At 34.4% G+C, this 17,022-nt stretch overlaps 1 protein-coding gene across 1 annotated transcript; it reads left to right on the forward strand.

Moving 5' to 3' along the window:
* Positions 1 to 7,732: 7,732 nt before the first annotated feature.
* On the forward strand, positions 7,733 to 8,939 carry LOC133338558 (carbonic anhydrase-like; the record flags this gene model as incomplete). The annotated part of the gene is made up of 3 exons (XM_061546728.1): positions 7,733 to 8,190; positions 8,381 to 8,611; positions 8,700 to 8,939. Coding segments are annotated over 3 exons (929 nt in total), but the record flags the coding sequence as incomplete, so codon positions are not given.
* Between the last annotated feature and the right edge of the window lie 8,083 nt (positions 8,940 to 17,022).

The raw sequence follows: 17,022 nt of genomic DNA on the forward strand, positions 1-17,022 counted from the left end.
GGTATATCAAAATTTGACTACCCCCAAAATAGGGAAACATCCTAGCCAAAGCCTATATAAGGTCGGACAGTAAGCACAGCTGAGTATAAAATTTGTTGTCAAATCATATTTTAAAACCTATACATACATACAAAATTATGTTAGACGTCAAAACGAAAATATTAATATTTCGTCAATATTCAATTCAATTTTAGCCCCGAATTTTTTTCCGTAATCATTGAGCAATTTTCTGTTCACAGATTTAATACAATTATCCTAGATAGGATATGGACAAATTTTGACATCGCTACATCCTTGCATTCGGGAGATACAGTACATTCTTTCTGAAAAATAAAAGCCCAATGTCAAGAAAACCAAATGCAAAATCGACAAAAAAATTATTTTAAATTATTCTCTATATTCTGTTTTACAAGAATCAAATATAATTCTGACGGCAGAGTTCGTATATTTCAAATACGAAGCGATTTAAATAATTTGGACAGTATACACAAATTAGTACTGTACACATTTTTGCCCTCTTCTCCATATTAAAAAGCTTATAACTTTACCAAAAATTTGAATTTTTTAGATTTTTCTTGTGATATGTATCGTCCATAATCAGGCCTTGTCGTATGCAATACAAAGAATATATATCTACTAGCAGTATATTGAATATTAGCACTAAAACATTTTGTTGCCTGTGGGCAACATTGGGCCAAAAAGGGTTAATTTATTTCCTCTTTTTAAAGCACATTTGGACTATTTTAAAGTGTTTTACAAATGGCGGGCACGATAACTCAAAAACTAATAATCGAATCGGTTCCAAATTTTGACACGTTTCTCTGGGGGTGTATGGCCCTCGTATGAACTAGGATAAAGCCAATCGGTGAAAATCTTCCTTATTTTTTTAACTTAGTTTGTGGTCAAAAATATTCGATTTTCCCAAAAAAAATTTCAAAGTTCCGCCATTTTGTTAATTATTGTGCGAAGTCAATAATCCTAGTTCATACGAGAGCCAGACACGTACTCTTTCTAACACCGGAATTTTCGGATTTCGATGTTCCAGTGAGGAGTTATCATTCCCGCCATCAAAAATATGGACATTTCTTTGATCAAAAAAAAAAAAAAAACAGTGAGCGGAGCAGTATAGTCGGACGGGGCCGACCATGCGATATCCTACACAACTACCACGAACTCTAACTTTCTGAGGATGTTTATTCCGAGTCTGAGTAATATTTCGTGATATTTGCCCCCTCTTGTCCGATTAGAGGTTAACAACACCTCTTCCTTACTTTTTTCGAATATTCAGTACAGTCCTTCTAATTACTTGTCCAGATTACCTTCACGGTGGGTTGTGTTGTGATTTTCGGATTATACTCTACTCGAAAACACACAAAAAATTATGTTTTCGGTCCATTTCATCCCAACATTTTAATCTGATCATCACCGAAAATTATAGGCGTTGTTCTTGACCATAACTGGAACTTCATGAAAAATTTCAAAGCCATCAGCGCGATATTTCTCCCTCTAATGTGGTAATGGGTTACTGAATAATATCTGAATACGTAAGCACCTGTAAATATTTGACTGTAACTCCCACATCTGAGTAGATACATCACTATATTTGGTATCAATTTAAAGGCCAACCACTCCTCTTGGATGTGCTATCAACTCCTGGGGTCTACATCCTCCAGGAGTAAATATATATGCCATAAAATACAAATTTTGTCATTTTTCACACAAAAGTCAGGGTCGATTTGACCCTCTAAATATTGACCGATCTTTATCAAAAAATGCATGCTTATTCTCTGGCCCGATCCCCTTCTCCATGCAAAAATTCGCGGTGTTTGGGCCATAATTGCGGCCTCTGGAGCGACCAGAAAAACCGACAAAAATTTAGTATTTGGTCCATTTCATCCCCTAAATATTAACCGATCTTTTTCAAAAACAATAGGGGTCTTCATTGACCAGAACCCATCCTACATGCAAAATTTCGTGAAGATTGGTCCATAACTGTGGCATGTATCGTGTTTACAAATTATAATGGACAGACGGACGGACACACATGTCTAGATCGACTCAGCTAGTCGAGATATGACGATCGGTATACTTAAAGGTGGGTCTAGGACCAATATTTCGCGGCGTTACAAACATTTGGGGCTGCACAAAGCTATAATACCCTGACAACATAGTTGTGTAGGGTATAAAAAACAACAACAACAATTTTTTGTAAATTATTTTTCTTCCTTTTTAAGTCTTCAAATATATATGTACATATGTGCAAAGTTACAAACCTTAACAAGCATTGGTATTCATTTACCAGCCCATTTATGTCGTATTCTTCAATACCAGGCCAAACAAATGACGTTTATCGTTCACCATAACATTTGGAATTGATTGTGAATGTTGTTCCATTGCCGATTTCGAAGAAGTAAAGTCCAATTACACCTTCGTACCAAACTTTTTTCTGGATGTGATGGCATCTCTTCAATTACATTAGGATTCTCAGAATCCTAAATACGACGATTTTTTTAATTGACGTACCCACCGAAAAAAAAAAATCCATTCAGCGTCGTTATTCAAAAACCCATTCCACGTATCTATGACGTTATGAATGGTCAGTCGGTTTCAATTTTTGCAGGGGTTCTAATGTACCAAATCTGTTTAGTTAGAGTCCCTGAACCACGAAAATACCTTTGGTTTTTCTGGGCCATTTCGAAAATTAGTTTTACAACGGTAAATGTAGAGAAAAACGTGGCCTCATATATTTTCAATTTGACACGCGAATAACTTATTTACATTGTAACGGATTTAAATTATTCTTTTTTCCTTCGAAGAGTAGAATATTTCCTTTCAAACAAGATATACATTTGGTAAATCGGTTGAGCATTGACTGAGTTACAGTGGTTGAAATGTGAAAAAATACGCATAAAAAGACAAAATTTATTTTTCTTCGGACTGTACGATGAAATTATGATATCAAGCCGTATAAGTTTTATTATATTACGGGGAAGAAAATGAATAAGCTTTCAAAAATAAAAAAATTGGTTAAACCAGTGAGCGGAGCAGTATAGTCGGACGGGGCCGACCATATGATACCCTACACAACTTCCACGAAAAACTAACTTTCTGTGGATCTATATACTGAGCTTGGGCAATATTTAGCGAATTTTGAACCATCAGGACCAACTAGAGACCGACAATTATTACTAATGTTCAGTACAGCCCTTCTAATTACTTGCCCAGATTCCCTTCCCTTGTGTTGTGATCTTCTTACCCATTGGAGACTATAGATCGACTCGAAAAAACACAAAAAATTAAGTTTTCGGTCCACATCATCACAATATAATTATCTGATCGTCACCGAAAATTATAGGCGTTGTCCTTGATCATAACTGAAACCTCATGAAACATTTAAAAGTCATCTGCGCTATGTTTCCGCATTCCAGTGTGGTATTAATCATAGAACAGAAAATTGTTCTATGATTAAGGAAAAAATTCGGGGCTCAAAGGGCTTCCAAAATTTATTTTTTTTAACACTAGAAAGACTGGAATTTTGTATATACCTATATTGTCTAAAATCGGTCAAAATGACTTCATCCTGAAAAAAATTTTATTGTGTGAAGAAATTTTTTGAAACTTATTTTTTAATATTTTTTACATTATTTACAATCATACAAAACGTTGTTATTTTTATTTTTCCCGATTTGTGTGTTCGTTTGTGTTTCTAGAGTAGCAAACGGTTTTCGATGTTGTTGTACTGATCTGGTCATATAAGAAATTTACTTTATACAATAATAAAAATAGTTTTATTATTTAATATTTCACAAGAGGTCAAAATGACCGATTTTAGGCAATATAGGTATAGCACATGTGAATACGGAGAATGAAAGAGGGGGGAAGCAGCTACTGTGATTAATAAACGTAGTTCTATGTGGTACAAAAAGTCACCAAATTTTAAAAAGCTGTGCCATAATATACACAATTGTTTTTGTACTTGAAATTGAAAAACGGTCAAAATGACCGTCTTCGGCAATCTAGTGTTAAGAATATCCCTTTGAGTTTTCGAGTGAAAATCTCAACAATTCTTGATGATATAGTCGATTTATTTTGTTTGCATTAAGTGACGGCAAGAGTGTTTCTTAAAGACGTGTTTTTCGAATGGTGGGCACGCTAACTCAAATAGTAATAATCCAATCGGTTTTACATTTTAGACGTTATTCTGTGCATATGAACTGGAATAAATTTAATCGGTCCAGATCATCCTGATTTTCAGGGTACGCAAATTCGCTCGCGAATGGTTCGAAATACGTTCTATTTCGTTTTGGGCTCATTTCAGGGGACAGAGATTTACTCTTTCGAAAGTCGTTGGCATTTTTGGATTCAGGCGTTCATATATATATATATATATATATATAACCCACTGTCACAATATTTGCTTGAACAAAAATTGTACAAACAGATTAGCTCTGAAATTTTAATTATTTTACGGTTATACAGTATTTTTCGGTTAATTGCACATCAAAATTTGCACAAATTTTCGTTCAATTAACCGAGGAACCATTTATCCGAACCCGCTTAATTGAATAGTTTGTTCAATTACAGTAATCACGTATAGTTGGAACTACTAATGATTTAAAAAAATCCAATGTCAAATACAAATTACGCTTTCTCGAAGTTTTTCCATAGCAATAAATAGTCTTTTTCACAAATTATGTCAAATATGTATGTAAAAAAATGGCAGATTATTTTTCAATTATTATTGTGCAATTAACCGGTGAAAAGTAAAAGGAAATTTATTTTTGATGACATGAATTTTGAACCAATTAAGCGGAAAAATCAATTAACAGGGTTTAATTATCCGAGAAAATTTACATGTATTTTCCTATGAAATATTTTTTGCACCATCAGGTGGTTCAATTAAGCGTGGAAACCAATTAACCGTAGGGTCAATTAACCGAAAAATACTGTATTATGTTTGGTGTCTTTTTTCGATTTTTAAAAAGTTTACAGGTCATTTATTCAGATTGCAAATTCAAGAGGAAATCTTGGCCTATTTTAAGTTACTACATTGTTTGGCTTTCATCATGGAGTATGATATAGACGACCTTGTCCCATAATAATACTTTGTCAATAATATATTCTATAGTCAATTAATTACATTTACCCCAAGGAAATGCAATTATAACATCATACATTGTCCATTTCTTTACAACAAAACCAGTTCGTAGGGAAATATTTTCTGTTGGATTTTTTGTTTTTCGAAATGAAAAAAAAAATAAATATTCCCTTAACAATATTTATAATACAATACAAATAGTAAGCATATGTGTATACTCACTTATGTAAGTAGATACATTCCACAAATTGGATAAACAACTTATCGTGGAAAATTACAGGAAATTTAGATCTCACAATAGGCTTGATATTCGAATGCAATATTTTGTTTTATAATAATGGCATCTAATTATCGAAGAATTCAGATAATTGCCTTTAAATGCGGCAGGAAAAAAAACGAAACAAATAAATTATCTTTTATCACATATCTATCTGTACACAGTAAATGCAAGTCAATAGGTGGGAGAGAAATATTTTTACTGGGTACAGAATGAAATGAGCAAAAAAAATATACATATTGCAGAATTTTCCTATGTGAATTTTTATTTATAAACAATGTCAATAAAAAATAACAATTAAGATTTTTTTATTGATTTTTTTATGCATCACTTAAAATATGATAATAATTTTGCTATGAATTTAAATCAGTAAGAAGACTAGCCAGTTTATGGGTACTAACGAAAAAATAATTTCATTTCAAAACTATCTCAATAAGTCTTCCATCTATCAGGGGAGTTCAGGGCATTTCTTCATCCAGTACATATTCGATATTTAAGGTTATTTAAGGATTTAAGGTTCTCACATCGAATGACAGTAAGAGAAGATAACTGCCATTTCGCAAGATAGGTCAATTCCGAGCGCCACATTGTAATTATCCGGGGAAATTCGAAAATAATAACAAGGCAATACGAATCATTGCACACCATAACCACATATATACATGGACCGATATACATATATACATAGCCCCCATTGGAAGGTACCTCCACATTTTCCTTGCCCAGTTTTTATACCCTACACAGCTATGTTGTCGGGGTATTATAGCTATGTGCAGCCCCAAGAGTTTGTAACGCCGCGAAATATTGGTCCTAGACCAGTGATGCACACGGTGAGAGGATGGCAATGTGTAAATGTATTTGTGAGACTAGTACACAAATCTTAAGCAGTCCACACACGTCAAACATGTGCATTCCATCGGTGTGAATGAAATTAAAAAAATTAATTAAATATCAAAGTTCGGTCTTTTTTACGTCGTCACTATCGCTGTCCATCTTCAATCTTTAAAAACCAAATTCGAAATGAAGTTTTGTTGATTCGTTTGTGGTCTAAGAGCTTCACATCGATCCATCGTACATGTTTGACGTGTTTGGGCCGCTTAAGCGTAGCCGCAAAATGATGTACATCACCATAGACATGTTTACTCGTTGAAGTCTCAACGACGACTAAACGAATGAGCGTAAGAATCCGTGTGAGTTGAGCTGACCGCTAGAGTGCAAGGGCGTGCATCCCTGTCCTAGACCCACCTTTAAGTATACCGATCGTCATATCTCGACTAGCTGAGTCGATCTAGACATGTGTGTCCGTCCGTCTGTCCATTATAATTTGTAAACACGATACAGGCCACAGTTATGGACCAATCTTCACGAAATTTTGCATGTAGGTTGGGTTCTGCCCAATGAAGGCCCCTATAAAGATCGGTTTGAAAAGATCGGTTAATATTTAGGGGATGAAATGGACCAAAAACTTTATTTTTGTCTGATTTTCTGGTCGGTATAGAGGCCGCAATTACGGCCCAAACATCGCGAATTTTTACTTTTGGTAAAGATCGGTCAATATTTAGTGGGTCTAAAGGGCCCTGACTTTTGTGTGAAAAATGACAAAATTGGTGTTCTATAGCGCATATATTTCCTGCTAAGGAACATATACCTGGGAATTTGACAGTATATCAAAGAGGAGTGGCTGACCTTTAATTTGATACCAATTATAGTATGTACTCGGATGTGGGAGTTACACTTAAATATTTACAGGTGCTTACGTATTCAACCCATTACCACACTAGAGGGCGGAAATATAGCGCTGATCGCTTTGCAATTTTCCAGATATGGTCTAGGACAACGCCTATAATTTTCGGGGATTATAAGATACAAATATTGGGATGAAGTGGTTCGATTTTTTTTTTTTTTTTTGTAGTTTTTGAGTCGATTTGTAGGCCACAATTATAAGCCGAACATCACCATACAACTCACAGTGAAGGGAATATGGACAAGTAATTAGAAGGACTATAGTGAATATTAGTAATATTCGGAAAATAAACCAGTGTAAGGAAGAGCTGCAGTTGATATCTAATCGGGCAAGAGGGTGCAACTATATAGATATATTGCCCAGGCTCGGAATAAGAATCCACAAAAAGTTAGAGTTCCGTGATATTTGTGTAGGGTATCGTATGGTCGGCCCCGTCCGACAATACTGCTCCGCTCACTGGTTTAAGCTGTCCCTGTAATATTCTCAGAGCATTAATAGCCTACTAGCGCACAATTTTCAGAGATATAGTCCCCTTATCAGGGGGAAATGTTTCAATTCACTGTATATCCTACAATCTTCATAAAATGTTAATCAATTTTTTCGCATTTTTCAGGCTATGGTGAATCAGAATTCACATATTATGGTAGCATGGGACCCGATCACTGGAGTGAACATTACAATCAATGTGCCGGGAAACATCAATCTCCAATTAATATCAATGATGTTGATGTTATCGATCGTAGTTATCCCGAGATAAAATATGAAAATTTCGATAAGAAACCGCTAAATGCTACCATGACCAATAATGGACACACAGTCCAAGTGAAATTGATCTACGAGGACGAGGGACCACTTATATCAGGTGGTCCACTAACTGGAAAGGGCATTTATGCTTTCCAACAGTTACATTTCCACTGGGGCGAAGATAACAGTGTGGGCAGTGAGGATCGCATCAATAATGTTTCGTTTCCCATGGAATTGCATATCGTATTTCGTAATATACGATATAAGGATTTTGCCGAGGCAACGCAAAGGGATGATGGTGTTGTTGTAATGGCATTCTTTTATGAGGTAAATAAATTTGTTAAATTTTCATTTTTGACTACTATATGAAAGTGTGTGTGTGTTTGGGCTGTATATTTTTCATTAATAATGTAATGAAAATGGTAAGTGGTGTAGTTAAATATTTCGTAATGGGATTACACGTGTGGTTTTCCAATCAAATATTTCATTAATGCCTCTTTATAATTCGTTTCCCCAGATAAGTTCGGATCAAGCGGCCGATCATGACTATGATACGTTTACGAGCAATTTGGAAAAAATTGAAGAGCCCAATTCAGTGGTCGTTATGGACACCCTGACATTGTTTGGTTTAATGCCGGATAATCTAAACAGCTACTATACCTACATAGGTTCCCTTACAACACCACCCTGCAGTGAAGATGTAATATGGCTGGATTTCAACTCACCCATTTCTATATCAGCCAAATTGGTAATAATTGAACATTTTTTGATCATAATAATTAACACCGCCATGATAAAGGAATAACTTAATACCCGCCATTTGATTTCCATTTTAGCTGGAAAGATTCCGCTCCCTGAAGACCTTCGATGGCTCATCGCTGACACACAATTTCCGACCTGTTCAGCCGCTTAACAATCGGAAAGTCTATCGAGCCAAGTCTGAAATGCGTGTACCCCAGGAAGGTGGTGCCAGTAGTATACCCATGGTGGATGCATGGAATGCAGCTGATATTTCACCACAGCCCATGTTCTTGGTGGGCATATTGAGTGTGGTGTCTACGTTAATATTTATTTAAGTTTAACAATTAGTTTTAATGTAAGATCAAAAGAACAACAACAAAATACTCTTGTACAATTTTAGAATTTAATAGTCATTATGTTTTCTTATTATAATTTTTAGTATTATACTCATATATGCATGCAAATGCATGTTTGATTATATACATACAAACCAAACTTTTAATTATCAATTATTTGTTAGCTTGTAGGTTTTTTATTTTATTTTTGGAATGTATTCAGCCATATTATTGAATAAATTATAAACTTATTTTAAGTTTCCAATTAAGCTGTCCAAACCTTTCGGTTTGTTTTACCAAATTTGCATGTGTCCTTGCAATTTTTTTAGGCTCTTGAGTAACTTATACTTAGCCGTACTATTGAAGGCATGTATAAGGTTCACGTACACTCCGAAAGCTTGGCAGGAAGATAGGGTAGTATTTATGCCCAAAATCCGTCAAGCATCAAATAAAAACCGTGGATCGATCGGACAGTCGACATCGTGTTAAAGAGCAACATTTCCGACGAAAGGGGGATCGGTGGAACACGCTCTTCACGAGGTAGTACGCCGTACTGAGAGTACCTGTTTGTATCGCTATTGAAAGAGTTTTCAACAATGGCAGCACCAAAATACTTATCCAATCCTTGGAAACCGTTCGAGTTGACCAGCCACACATAGGCATGTGCTAAAGGAGCCTAGGGACCAGGAAGTCAAAAATATCACAGTATAAAGCCCTAATCGTCTAAACGTATCAAATATCGTTAAATATTTGGTAGCATTCTAAACGGAAAACTTAAATGGGAATACCACATAAACAGAATAATATAGCTATTGTTTAGAAAGTGTTGTCAATGTCGAGAGTTTTGCATTTTATGAATACAATTCATAAAACATTAACTACTGGTTTCTTGTAAAAAAGGAGAGAAAAACTTTGGAGTGTGTGTGTTTAATTTTTATTTTTTTTTTTCTATTTCTATTCGTCTTTGTTATGTCTTGTATCGTTTCTTCGTATTTACTGACATGTTTCATGTTCTGTTTCATTAGAACTATCACATACAATATTAAACATTCGGTTGGGCTTGTTATTCGTATCAAAACTTATTTAATATATATGCTAAATGCAGCAAATTTATATCGAAATAATTTGGAAAATGCATATGCGAATTTTGTTACACCAATGATGAGAACGGTAAAAGTGTCTGAAAGTAAGAAACAATGGTATGCGATTTTAGCTACAAAAATAGTATTCAAACAAACGGTTGCAAAAACAAGGAGAGATGTGGAGAACGATACAAAACAAAGAATGGTGGTAGTGTTTTTTCTTGGGGGATACATTTATTTATTTAAAAAGAGAGTTAGAGAGGAAAAAAAATGAGCGCGGTAAAGAAGAGCGAAATAGGAAAATAGTTGTGCAATTAATGAAATGTTTACATTTTTGTTTAAAAACATCCAATGAAAATACCAAAAATACGCGTGGGTGAGGGGAAACTTAACTCTTCGAACATTTGCTGCAGTCGAACATATGTGAATACGCACGCTTTTTGTATGGGCACGATCTTCAAAATATATCCCCAAAATTTCTGGAGACTTAAAGTGATTGTTTCAGTTTTCCATCTTTAAATTGGATTGTCGACAATTTAATTTCTGCCTGGACGGTGGAATGATATTCATACCAGGTGGTCTTTCATCTTAATTTGCAGTTTGTAGAGGTTCTCATCCGCTGCACATCCATTCGATATTTTATTGCTTTAGAGCTAAGCTCACTCCTCTCTCACTTCCTCTTCCATAATCTTCCACTGCTCATGCATTCTAAGACAGTACTGTTTGTCTTACGCTCGTTTTCAGACTCGAAATTTGTGTTTGACTCGGAATTTGAGTATGTCTCGGAAGGCAGGGTCGAGATTGTCCTTTCCTCAGATAAATGTTTTTGTCCGTAGGCTGTTCTTCTCTTGGCAACGGACTGAAAAAATCTGAAGAGTCCAACGACGTCTGTCCCCAGGGCATGCGACTCCGTTCACGCCGTTCTGGCGCATGAAACTAGAAAAGGTACTTTGTCCTAAAAAATTAACTTCATAAAAATAAAAATTTGAATGAAAAGTAGTAGCTACCATGGTATAATTATTACAAGGTTGGGCACAGCTACCAACTGATTACAATTTTTTCTCAAGGTGGTTTGTTCCATCAAATCAAAATACATATTTTGTGGATGTGTGTGTAATGTTTTGAATACTATGTCAAATAAATTGAAATATATTCAAAATTAATTGAAATGATAATTATTTTTAACATGTTCGTCTGGAAGTAATTACTTAGTTATGGATAAAATAAACATTTAATGGTATTCCCTACTGGATTTTGGAAAGAAATCATGACCTTTCATTCATTTTTCGCGTTTTTAGTTTTGTGTTGAAAAAATGTCAAATAAACACAAACACTTGTTGCGTATATTTATAAAGCTGTTCCCCAACTATGTTATGTAGAGCTTCTGTGATTGTTTAGCTTTTCCATTTCTCAATTTGATTTTAGGCAATTTAATTTCTCTATGCCCCCTTTGCTTTGACGATGGAATGGAATTAGCAGTATCTGGTTTGCCGATGGAATATCCAACGTGTCCTTTTCTCTCAACTTGTAGAGATTCTCATCACCTTTGCACACCAATTTTATATTTCATTCACAGAGCTTTAAGATTTGTCCTTCTCTTTGGTACCTGTAACTGGACTAGGTTCTATGTCTGGGTTTTAATTAACCCTTTGTGGAAAAATGTTGCCCACAGGCAACAAAATGTTTTTGAGCTTATATTTAATATGTAGCTAGTAGATATATATTCCTTGGATTTCATACGTCAAGACCTAATTATGGACACATATCAAAAGAAAAATCCCAAAAATTCAAATTTTTGTTAATGCCCTCTCCTCTTTTCAATATAAAGAAGAGGACAAAAATGTTTACAGTACTAATTTGTGTATACAGTCGAAAATATTTAAATCGCTTTGTATTCGAAATATACGAATTCTGCCATCAGAATAATTTTTTTTCTTGTAAAACAGAATATAGAGAATTATTTAAAATGATTTTTCGTAAATTTTTCATTTGCTTTTCTTGATATTGGGCTTTTATTTTTCAGAAAGAATGTACTGTATCTCCCGAATGCAAGGATGTAGCGATGTACAATTTTGTCTATATCCTATCTAGGATAGTTGCATTAAATCTGTGAACAGAAAATTGTTCTATGATTAAGGAAAACAATTCGGGGCTCAAAGGGTTAAAAATGGTCAATGGAAAGGAGTAGCTTCCATAGCAGAACCCAAAGGGGAATTATACGTAAATGTGTCAGATAAAAAAAGCATAGCCGTAGGTTATATGGAAGTTACTACCTTTCCGTTTATTTTATATATGATTTAACAAAATATATTCTTTCCAAAAAAGAATTTTAACGTGGTTCTAGCGAGACATTTTAATATAAGTTATGTTAGTTATTAACTGGCAAAAGTTTATATATTCGTACTATTAAGAAGCCACAGCCCTAGTGGACATACCCATACATCATTCAAACCAGACTAACGAATATAATGGAACAATGGATTTCCCTTGTCGGCATGCCAAACTATGTCGATGACATTCTCAAATATATTATACATACACTTGAGTAGTTTATTTTGAAAATGGTTTGAGACCATTTTAGGTTTTGATCATAGTTTTTTTAGAAAATATTAGGAAATATATTACGCTATATATCCTTTCATTTTAAGGACACAAAGCCATAAACAAAATTAATATCACTTAACACTACAACGCCGAAGGCGGCCATTTTGACCGTTTTTCAATTTCAAGTAAAGAAGCAACTGTGCATTTAATGACACTTTTTTTTAAAATTTGGTGACTTTTTGTATCTCATAGAATTACGTTTATTATAAAAAATCACCAAAACTAAAATAAAAGTGTCATTAAATGCACAGTTGCTTTTGTACTTGAAATTGGAAAGCGGTCAAAATGACCGCCTTCGGCGTTCTAGTGTTAACAATGATTTTAAAACAAATCAAACCCAAACCTTAAAATATGTCAATATAAGTACAAATGGTCTTTAATCCCTTTGGCTGTTCAGTATACTAATTATGGATATAAACCAGTATTTAAATGTACATTTTAAGGTATAATCCCCGTATAATTGCTGTCATTAGCAGCAGGTATTTTCTTCTTATAATTTGTTTGATATTTTCTAAAATGCGGGTGGGATAATATGAGTACAAGTACTGATTCTAAATAGGTGCATAACAAATGTATCCGGTTGATTAATCCACCTAAAATAATATTTGTTTAATCCGCACAAGTTTTCCAAGAACATGTCGGATTAAGGAGTGAAACACACACATTTTTTACAATTTTACTTGTGATGTGACTTAGGTACAATTTGTGTTAATCGATATTTTAGCAGGTAAGATAACTATATTCAGGCCTAATCCCTTATGAAAGTAGTACCTAAAATATGTACACAAAAATATGTTATTATCATATACGAACAACATTTCAATAATCAAATTTTATACTTAACATTGCAGTAAAAACATTATGCGTAAGATTGTTAATAGCTATATTGTTTCGATAGTTAGGCGAAACATTACTTAGGAGAACGAAAGCCCTTGGCCAGCATATTGAGAACTCGGAAGGACAAATTCGTCACATTATTCAGTTATGGCGTGGTGATTTTTTGTTTCCATTCGGGATTTTCAATAACCAGACCGCGAGATTCATTTTATGTCGCAATGTTATTAGCTTTAAGGCTGAAAGAAGAAAAATGTTGCCGTAAGTTTATATTAAGGGGACCACACCCATTCTCGATTTAAAAATTTCCAGATTTTCATTGGGCTGGCAAATGAATACCAACGCATGTTAAGGTTTGTAACTTAACACATATATAATTGAAGATTTAAAAGAGACGAAAAATAATTTGAAAATGTTAGTTGTTCTTGCTGTTGTTGTTTTTGGTGATTAAAGAAAAGTCCTTATTTTTGATGGCGGGCATGATAACTCCCCACTGAAACATCGGAATCCGGAAATTCCAAGTGTGTTAGAAAGAGTACATGTCTGGCTCTCGTATGAACTATTTATCGACGTCGCACAAAAATTAACAAAACGTCGGACCTTTGAAAAAATTTTTAGGAAATTCACCTATTTTTGACCACTAACTAAGTTAAAAATCAGAGAGCGTAGCTGTATAGTCGGACGGGGCCGACCATATGATAACCTACACAACTTCCGCGAAAATGTAACTTTCTATGGTTCTATATTCTGAGCATGGACAATATTTCGCGATATTTTAACAAAAATTAATTACATGTCCAGATTCCATTCACCGTGGGTTGTGTTGTGATGTTCGGCTTTCAATTGTGGCCTATAGATTTGTGACAAAAAATTAAGTCCACTTCATCCAAATATTATTATCAACACCGACAATTATAGGCGTTGTCCTTGACCATACGTGGATCCTCATGGAAAATTTTAAAGCGATCAGCGCTATATTTATATTTGTATACGTAAGCGCACCTGTATATATTTAAGTGTAACTCCCACATCCGAGTAGATACGACAATGTAATTAGTATCATTCATTGTAAAGGCCAGCCATTCCTCTTGGATATACTATCAACTTCTTGGGTCTATGTCCTTCAGGAGTAAAGCTATATGCTACAGAATACAATTTTTGTACTTTTTCACACAAAAGTCAGGGTCAATTTGACCCGCTAAATATTTACCGATCTTTATCAAAATAGACATGCTGATTTTTTGGTCCGATCCCCTTCTGCATGTAAAAAATCGTAATGTTTGGGCCATCATTTCGGCCTCTAGAGCGACCAGTAATTAAGACAAAAATAAAGTTTTTGGTTCATTTCATCCCCCAAATATTAACCGATCTTTACCAAAAACAAAAAAATTTCGTGAAGATTGGTCCATAAATGTGGCCAGTATCGTGTTTAGAAATTATAATGATCAGCATGACACACATGTCTATATAGACTCAACTAGTCGAGATATGACGAAGGTGGGTCTGGGACCAATATTTCGCGGCGTTACAAACTCTTGGGGCTGCACAACGCTATAATACCCTGACAACATAGTTGTGTAGGGTATAAATACGAAAATTCTTCACCGATTGGTTTTATCCTAGATCATACGAGAGCTATACACCCCAGAGAAACGTGTCAAAATTTGGAACCGATTGGATTATTAGTTTTTGAGTTATCGTGCCAGCCATTCGTAAAACACTGCTTCGAGAAAAATGTGTTTAAGTTAGAGAATCACTCTTGCAGCCAATTGATGCTGACACAATAAATCGCCTATATCTTCAAGAGTTGTTGAGATTTTCACTTGAAATTTTGTAGGGACATTCTTGTGTATTAGTGTAGATTCGAAAAATAAAATAAACTTCGTATTAATTTGTTCTTGTTTCTTCTTTTCCCATCTTTATTTTTCGTAGATTACTGAAAGGAAAATAAATTTAGAATATATATTGGCGAAATACTTACAACATATTAAGGAACCAAGTACAACAACAATTATAGAACCTCTAACAATAAATCGGCTAATATCTAATGTCAGCCTTGACACCTACAATTTCTACACCGAAACCTTTCAAACTGATTCAATTTGTAGGGGGCGTGTCATATGGATGGAATATCTTATGCCAATAGATGTATCTTCGGCAGTGGTAAATCGACACACACACAATATACACACATGTATTTATTCAAATATCTGTATTCGTATTTGAAATATTTCGCAGATTCAATATTTTAAAATGCCGCAAAATTTCAATGGTTCCCGTTTATATTACCGTTATCCACATCAGACGATTAAAGTTGTCCATCTTCGTCGTCATCAAGTATATTTGGCTGGCCATAGACCCAATGTCAACAATATTGTCCTTGTCTGTATTTAACTGTAATAAATGTGTTCTTTTAATCTATGCAAATGTCGGGGTTTTTCCTAGAAATGGGTTTTAGTTGAAACTGAAGTTAGATGTGTACAATAGCAGAAAATATATTTCAATAAAACGATTTACGTTAGGAAAAATCTGAAAAACTAGATTTTAAAATAATCTAATAAGTGTCTTAATCTTTTTTTCTGAGATCTTCTATCCATTGGGAACTCGATATGACCGATTTTGACCACTTCGTATAGACCCTATATAACGGTACTCCCAAATTTTCCGTATTTTAGGCATGTTTTTCAACCAGGTTGACTGTAATTTGGTATTTTGGGTTCTCATTTGGTTACACATCCTCCTCCAAATGATCACACATGTAACGATACCCTTCAATATTCGGTATTTTAAGGTTTTTGGGTACATGTTTCAACCTAATTGGCTGTAATTTAGTATTTTGGATAGTGGTGTGGTAGTAAATCTTCATATTAAAAATTTTTACTATTGGTCCACATTTTAGCAAAGCCCTTATATCCCATCGCAAAATTCGGTATTTTGGTTATCATAAGTACATGTATCTGCCAATTTGGAAGCAATTCGATATTCGGAATTGTTCAGCCGAATGCTTGTCAAATTCTCATGGGTGTCAATATTCCTACCATAAATTATTAATGGCAGTTAACAATTCGGAATAGTTCCCAGGGAAGGGTACCACCCCCACCCTTTTTCTGTATTAAAAAATTTAATCAATTTTTCTCTTGCAAGTGCCTATAATTTGGCATATCAGATTCCTGGTGATTAACAAAAATAATTAAAAAAGTCCCGTTTTAATTTCGATATGTTGTAGTATTCCAACTCGAGTGTCCGTAATTTAGACACTCCATTTTTTTCAGATGTTGACACTTTGTATGGGAGTTATCTGAAGGAGTGGAATGACGGATCTCATCTGCAGACATTATCTAGATTTGTTAAAAGTATTACGATTTTTAAAGTTCCAAACTCAAATCGAACACTATATTCGTTTGATATTTTCATAATTTTCAAAATGTTAACACTTTGTGGGGGACGTTCCGAAGAAGTAGATGGGTGTCATATTTGGATTTGATCTAGGATAGGTAAACATATTACAGTTTGCTTCATATACGACTGATAAATTTTTCAAAATGTTAACCCTTTACTGGAAG

Source organism: Musca vetustissima, unplaced genomic scaffold (assembly GCF_032173495.1).
Source record: "Musca vetustissima isolate MV318-11 ecotype Yass unplaced genomic scaffold, APGP_CSIRO_Mvet_v1 utg169869, whole genome shotgun sequence".
Taxonomy (NCBI): Eukaryota; Metazoa; Arthropoda; class Insecta; order Diptera; family Muscidae; genus Musca; species Musca vetustissima.